At 52.0% G+C, this 7,740-nt stretch overlaps 1 protein-coding gene across 2 annotated transcripts; it reads right to left on the reverse strand.

The window, feature by feature from the left end:
* Positions 1–458: 458 nt before the first annotated feature.
* On the reverse strand, positions 459–6,999 carry LOC131838740 (keratin, type II cuticular Hb5-like). 2 transcript variants are annotated; one of them, XM_059185283.1, is made up of 5 exons: positions 6,205–6,999; positions 4,210–4,335; positions 2,480–2,700; positions 1,460–1,491; positions 459–981 (listed from the first exon to the last, which is right to left on the reverse strand). In XM_059185283.1, the coding sequence occupies exons 1-5, from the start codon at positions 6,205–6,207 to the stop codon at positions 791–793; spliced, it is 573 nt and encodes a 190-aa protein (XP_059041266.1). In that variant the 5' UTR covers positions 6,208–6,999; the 3' UTR covers positions 459–790. The 2 variants fall into 2 exon arrangements, with proteins under 2 accessions (XP_059041266.1, XP_059041267.1); XM_059185284.1 differs by having other exon boundaries at positions 459–966; positions 6,205–6,995.
* Between the last annotated feature and the right edge of the window lie 741 nt (positions 7,000–7,740).

Consider the following 7,740-nt stretch of genomic DNA (forward strand, 5'->3'; position numbering starts at 1 on the left):
CGTCCTCATCCCCATCTCACGCCGTTCTCTTCGGGCCTGGTTTTCTGGTTTCTGGCCTGCTTCCCTTCCAGAACCAGGTTCCTTGCTCACTCCGCACTACACTCGACCCTCAGAGGCCATTCTGTAAGCGTCCACAGAGCCAGTGAGTGGATGAATGAAGGCAGAGCTCAGCCACTCAGCAGAGGGTCCATGAGGCTGGGGAACAAGCAGATCTGAGGAGGAATTAACCCCTTCTTTCACTTCCCCCAGGGGCCTGCAGCCGCCCAGCCCTTAGGAGCCTGGTTCATATCACCGCCAACTGAAGTCATGTGGACCCACACACCACAAGGGGAGGTAACTTCCTGGTAGTGTCTCCTCCTTTTCTCCCGTCCCTGTTAAACCCGATCAGCTTCCACCATGCTCTGTACACAGCTTGAGGAACCCAGGCACAAACAGCCCCTGGGGGGCTCAGTCCACTGAAGAACTTTTTATTGCAAAGGAGGAGTCCCAGGGAAAGAGGAGTCTGGGGGTGGGTCAGAGGAGCAGGGTACTCGGTCCAGGTAAACCACCAAGCTTCCCCAGTGGCACAGCGTCTCGGCTGTTTTCACCCAGGGGACAGGGCAGTGACCATTCCGTAAGCTAGATTCCAAGACTTTCCGTTCTGGGGTGAGGTTGGGGGGGGGGGGGGTGACCATGATGGAAAGATGAAGTGAGGTCCAGTTCCGTGGGAGAGGGCGTCTGAGGCACAGGGTCAAGTCCTTGGGGGCAGGAGCTAGGGGTCTTTGACTTCTCCACAGCTGGGCAGGAACATTCAGTATCCGCGGGTGCCTCGGCAGCCTAAGCCACCGAGGCAGGCGAGGGAGCCGCAGAGCGCGCAGCCGCCGCCAGGGGCGCCGGTCTGCAGGGCGCCGGAATCCGCTCCGGGAGGCAGCAGGCGGGCGGGGCCCGAGGCTGAGCCGAGTCCGCAGGTGGAAGCGTTTCCCAGGGCTGAGAAGACAGTGGCTGTCGGGGACAGGAAGCCTTCTTCTCCCGCTCCGCCCCCGAAGGCAGATAGACTCCTCTCCAACAAGGAGGATGCGAAGACCCTCCTCCACCCCCACAGGAGACCGGTGCAAACTCCCCAAAGTAATAATACACAGACCCCTTCCCCCAAGAAATAGACTCCAGAATGCCCCCTCCCTGGAGTCGGACACACAGATTCTCCCACGCCAGAATGAAACAGTCTCCTCCACAAGGACAGACCCATAGAAGCTCCTCCCTCTGCCCAGGACAAACCAACAAAACCACCCCCCAAAAGGACAGACCACCAGACCTTCCCCCCCCAGCACACAAAAAGAATTACTCCCAGGAGAAGGAACAGACTCCCAAAAAGAGAGACACAGTGGAAGCAGACCCCTCTCCCTTCCCCAAAGAATACACCCAAAGAAGAGAGGCTAAGATTTGACTTCCCTAACTCAATCCGGGTCTAAGATTTACTTACAGAAGCTCCCTGCCCCAAATCCCAGACCAAGCCTGCAGGGGAGAAGGAGGAAGTGAGTGAGTGAATATACCTCCTGGGTATAATAATCCCCATCCTTTAAAACAAAACTCTCCTGGCTTTCCCCTACAGGCAGAGATCCGTCCATCCCGCATGCTCCCGGTTCTCTCGGATCACCACAACCCTTTTGCTTCACATTCCTCAGGACCTTAAACTTAATCCTTCCTCCTTAAATTCAGATAGCTCCGTTTTACTGATGACTTCCTGGAGGAGGGAGAAGACTAGAGATCTTTCTTCAACCTAAACCTAGCCTAAAAGAAGAAACTGTGAAGGGGGACATTTTAAAGGACACTACAGAGAAAATAGCTCCACCACCTGAAGAGCACTGGTTGAACCTCATCCAGTCACTTTCTACCTGTGAGTCCTTGAGACGGGCTTTTACCCTGAGACTCAGTTTCCCCATCTGTAAAATGGGAATGACAGCACTTCCCTCCCACGGGCTTTGTGGGGTTGAAAGGAGAAAATAAGTGCAGGCTGCCTGACGCATGGTGGGTTCCCTTTCCCTCCCCTCGGTCTGGAGAACCCAGCTGCAGCCAGCAGCCCTTGGATCTCTGCTGTCTAAGATTAAAAGCCATAAACCATGCCTTCCCCATAAACCATGCCTTCCCCAGGACTGGGGGAAGAAAGGCAGAACCGAGGAGAAGGCGGGGAGACCCTTATTCCCCCCCACCGGCTGGGCCTTGGTCCTTGCAGCTATCTAGATGGACAGACTGACCCCGGCTCTCTGCTCCTGAAGGTGAATGACTTCACAAGTTGTCCTATCCCAGGTGCCAAAGGTGCTCATCAGCTGGAACATTTTGTCTTAAGGCCCTCAAGTTGGTGGGGGAGAAACTGGCTCCAGGAGAACAAGTCCCAGGTCGTCTCTTCCCACCCCTCTCCAGCTGGCGAGGACCCAGATAGTGACCTCCCTGCGTCCCTGCCCTCCTCACCGTGGCCACATCCAAAGCACCGGCCAGCCCTCACCTGCTCTCCTCGCCCTCCAGCAGCTTGCGGTAGGTGGCGATCTCAAAGTCCAGGCCCAGCTTGACGATCATGAGATCCTGGTACTCGCGCAGCTGGCGGACCATGTCGTGCTTGGCTCTCTGCAGGGCGGCCTCCAGCCAGGCCAGCTTGCCCTGGGCGCTGTCTGAGGCACCCTCCTCCGGCAGAGCCCGTGGCTCTGTGCCTCTGTCTAGTTCACAGGGCTGGGGGCAAAGGGAAGACCACGGGACAGGACATCCTTGGTCCCCACCCTCCCCCACATCGAGGATCCAGACCTTTCTCAAAGGTTGGAGAGTGAGCGAGGGATTAGAGATCATTGTAAGGAATGGGTGATCCTGTTCCGAAAAATGGATGTGTGTGTGTGTGTGTGTGTGTGTGTGTGTGTGTGTCTGCTTGGCTCCCAGGATGGAGACTTGGGGCCAGCCATCTGGGCTGGCTGAGAGTGAACCTTTCACACCTAACGTGTGACTTTTCTAATAGGAGCTCAGATCCAGGAAGCATCCAATGCTTCCGAAGACCTCATTAGCGTTCCATCAGGAAAATTAACCAGAAGAATATCCTTTCCTCATAGGAAACTAGCATCTGTAGTGTCTGGGGAAATACAGCGATGATGATGATGATGGTGATGGTGATTGTACGACGACGATGATGATAAACGCTTGCCTTTTGAGATGTGTTTGCTGCTCAGGAAACTGGGGTGGGAGGGGTGGGAATCAGAACGGCTGAGGCGAGCGGGAGACTGAACTGTGACAGGGTTACCCCCTGGAACCTGAACAGCCATCCGTTCCTGAAGAAAGGTGAGCCCCTCAAAGCCTGAGATACTTATACCTGCAGAAAGCCCTTCCCTCTGCAGATAGAGCAAGAGCGGGGATCTCAACGGGGCGGCTGGGGGGGAAGAGAGAAGGATGAGAGACAGAGAAGTGGGGAGAAAGAAAGCATTCATGTGGGAACCTCTCCTTTCTCAGGTCTCGAGCCTGAGCCACCACCCTGAGTGCCTAACGGAAGCCCGGTTAGAGGCATCAAAAGGTAAAGGCCAAATGTTAACTGTATAGCAAGAGTATCCTATGCGATAAAGAAGTATGCACAGTCTCATTCTCCTGCAATCACTAGGACCTCTTGCACATTTCAGTCTTGTTTCTTGAATTTAGAGACACGGGGTCATGTGCCTTCTGTCTTCCACAAGGATAACAACAGTGCTGGCCCAGATGATGGTCAATGGCAAAGAGACTTCTGGCTCTGTGTTAAAGGAATCAACTTGGGGCGGTGGGGTCAGAGGCATGCAAGTGAAGGCAACAGAGAAGACAGAGGCCTCTCTTCTCTAGCCAAATGCCACTAAATTTGCACATTTTTGAAGAGGACCCAGAAAGCTGGATTTCTAGGAAAAATCTTGCTATTTCTGAAGACGGGCTCAAGTTTAATGTTACGTAGCACAAACATCACACACAGACACAAAAATGTACAACACAAAAAAAGTGATATGCAAACAAACATGCAAAGGATACATATTTATCTACATGTTAATTACTTGCCCACATGAAAGACAGAGAGTCCTAGGCAAATGCAGCCACACTTCCATTTGCTCAGACACTCACAAGGAGAAACTCTATCCACCTATTCCAGAGGGTAGGGGATGACCGACTAGTTGTCACAGATAATGGACACCCTCCCACCATTCCTCATGCTGCTGCTACCCCCACACCGCCACCCCTCACCTGACTCTTAGCACTGTCCACCTCCGCAGTCAGCCGCTGGATGGCCTGGTTAAGCCTGTTCAGCTCCTCCTTGCTGTGCCTCAGGTGCTGCGTGGGTTTCCGCACGGTCGCCTGTACCTCCTCGCACTGCGGGGTGGGGTAGAAGCAGCACAGGGAGGCTCAGGGAAATGAGAGCTGACAAGGCCATCAGCTGAAGCCGGCAAGACAGTCCCAGTACCAGCCCCTCCACCATCCATCATGGACAGATCCTCTAACTTCTCCAGGCCTCTGTTTCTGCATCTGTAAAGTGAGGACGGTAATCTTTTCTATCTCCAAGGGTTGTATAGAGAATGAAATGCGCTTGGCAGGTGCCCTGGAGGGTGCTCTATCAGGTCTGGAGATGCCTAAGGTAACAGGGGCAGAGGGCACAAATGATCCCCACGTGTGATGACATTCTGTTGAGTCTGTGGACTGGGATCACATAGGGCTTATTCCAAGCGTTGAGGTAATTAAACTTCAGGAACTCGGTTATGGTCCTTCACCACATATGATCACCTCAACTAATAGAAAAATCGTTTTTAAAAACCCACAGTCCCATTCTCAGGGTTCCCACCGTGGAAGGGAACATGTGTGGGGCCTGGAGGACACTGGTGGCCCCAGCTGCAGGGTGTAGGGGTCACTGGTGTCTTACTTTTTCCGCTTCAAGCATCTCTCTGACCTGGGACTGCTCACATCTGAGAAGGCACCTGGTGCTGAGTCCCGGGACCGTGGGCCAGGGTGCCCCCAGCTCCGAATGGCTGTAGCTCTCCTAGTTCCTTGCATTTTCCTCTTACGTTTTCTGAGCTCTCCCGAATCTGCGCCCACTAGCGCTTTCTCTGACTGCCCCTGCTGGCCACCTTCTTCCCAGCACGTCCCCTTGTTCAGGAAATAACCAAAACCATCTTCCAAAAGAAGGACCGTGACTCCCGCGCCGTCCACGCGAGCCACGGCCCCTTCGGTCTCAGACCCAGACAGCCACGTGCCGGTGTCTCCACCTCCACGTTCCACTGTCCTGTGCCTCTCGTGTTCCCTGGATGAGAAGACAGCACGCCGTCCCTCCGGTGCCCTGTCCAACCAGGTCGAAGTGGGGTTGGAAGACCAGGCAGGGGAGCTGTCCACTCTGTCCCTATCTGTCCACTCTGACACCATTGTGTCTGCGTGGAGCCAGGTGCTCGTAATAAATGTCTGCTGAATGAAAAAAAAAAAAAAAAAAACCCAGCAGGGATTCCTAATTTTAAAAATACTTCTAAAAATCTAGGAATGGGGAGAAACTTCCTTAACTCGATGAATGCTATTAGTAGTGACAGGGATCCCGATTCTAGCTCTTTCCCCAAAACTAGGACCACTATGTGGAGTACTATCTGCAAGGGACAAGACCAGTGGGCCTTTCCCCTTCCTGTGCCTTGTCCCTGCACACTGGTCTATTACCAGCCTGGGCTCGGAACCAATCATGGTGCCTTATACCATTCAAGGTCCTTCATCTCCACATCACTGGGGCTCATGACCACCTATGAAGAAGGCCGGGTGGATGTCACTGTCTCCATTATCTTGCCCTGGGCGAGCTGAGTCTCACTACATCTGCCGAGTGAGAAAGTAGGGACCCAGCGGGCTGTGAGTGACCCTACCAGTCAGCAGCTGAGCTAGACTGCATTTGAAGCCCACGCTCTTTGCTCTACACCCAGAAGAACACGAAGCCACACACTCTTTAAGCAGAGAACAGGTGCTGTTCACACCAGCCCAGCGCCAGCTGCTTTCCAGGGCAGATGGGGAGTGGGAAATGGATATGAAACAGACAGCAAGTAACATCATCTCCCCTCTATGTCTGCCCTGGTCCCACAGCCCACGTTTTCCTGCTCCCATTCCCAAAAACTGCAGACACAACAGACAAGCTTGAGCATGGCTGAGTCCAACAGATCTGGGCAGAGTCTAAGACCCCTCACCCCGTGTGACCCAGTGCACCACGTGGACAAGTCTCACCATGATGAAGAGAGCTGTTGTCTCCTCCAAGCCTCCAGTGAGCACCAAAGCCCAGCTTCAGCCCAAGCAGCTCCCAGAATCCTTGCCTCTGAGGAAGTAGTCTCTCCTTCCTAGGGGCTTTGTGACCTCACTTTGTTATAATTGCAGAATTCTGACAGGGGCTGGAAGGGGCTGTTCTGTCAGCCCGGGTGGAAGAGTGGAGGTCCCGTCTTGAAGGAAGGAGGAGGAGAGGGAAGGAAGGGTCCTTCAGGTGGGGGAAATGTGTGGAGCCAAGTAGTTTGGGCGTATGGAGTGAGAAATGGGGAGCAGTAATAAAAATAATCGTGGCGTACCCACCCGTGGCTTCGGAGCTCCACATGGGACCCTTCCTGATCACAATATCCTCTGTCTCTGAACCCATCCGATCTCCAAAGTAGCCAGCATCCTGGGCTTTTGTATTAAGCATTCCTTGGCTGTTCTTTATTGCCATGTGCATAGGAAACCCTAAGCAATTGGTTAGTTCTGCCTAACTTTAAACTTTATAACAGTAGAGTTACACATTCTATGACTTGCTTTTCCCTCCCCAACATTCTGTTTGTGAGATTTTGAAGCATGTAACGTTAGTTAGTTAGTTAGTTAGTTAGTTAGTTTGTTTTCACTGCTGTAGTTCTTTCTCCATTCTCCTACAGGTATACACACATGGGTACTTTGGTTTTTGTGCTAATACCGCTGGTAGGAACTTTTAGGTACGTTATCTGTTGCTGTGCTTCGACAAGAAGTTGTTTAGGGTACTGGCTGTCAAACCATTTTTTTTTTAAGATTTTATTTATTTATTTGACAGAGATTACAAGTAGGCAGAGAGGCAGGCAGAGGGGGGGGGGGGGAAGCAGGCTCCCTGCTGAGCAGAGAGCCCGATGTGGGGCTCGATCCCAGGACCCTGAGCCGAAGGCAGAGGCTTAACCCACTGAGCCACCCACGCACCCCTGTCAAACCATTTCTTAAACATAACTCAAAATAAGAAATACATTTGATATCGTGGATCAGTACCCACATACATGTTCACGCCCAAATGAGGAAATAAGTTTCGAGAAGAACTTCTCACTCCTCCTGTGTACAATGCCCTCTGAACCCCTAACCACTCACCTTAACACACTCTTCCACTCTGAATTTATGGCCTTAGGTTTTAGGGAAGACTTTCTGTTTAGGTTTTTCTGTTTTATCTTTAGGTTTTCAATTAGGCCTTCTGTTGAGGTTTCATGTCTTATAAATAGTATATCGATTTTATTATCTAATACTATAATGAAAATGAAATACCCAGGAACCCACTTAGAAGCACAAAGCCAAACGTTACTAGTAATTTACATGTGCCTGCACACTCTGTCCCCAGACTGTCCCCTGCTCTCCCTAGGGTTGAACCCTTCCTTGGATTTGGGGACAATTATACCCTTGCTTTCTTTTCTTCCAGTTTGATCACACACATGCGTTATCAGTTTTCCTTGTTTGGTTGAGGTTTGGGTTTTGGGGTTTTTTTTAAAGATATAACTTACAAAGGAAGTT

The sequence above is a fragment of the Mustela lutreola genome, chromosome 8 (genome assembly GCF_030435805.1).
Source record: "Mustela lutreola isolate mMusLut2 chromosome 8, mMusLut2.pri, whole genome shotgun sequence".
In the NCBI taxonomy this organism is placed as follows: domain Eukaryota; kingdom Metazoa; phylum Chordata; class Mammalia; order Carnivora; family Mustelidae; genus Mustela; species Mustela lutreola.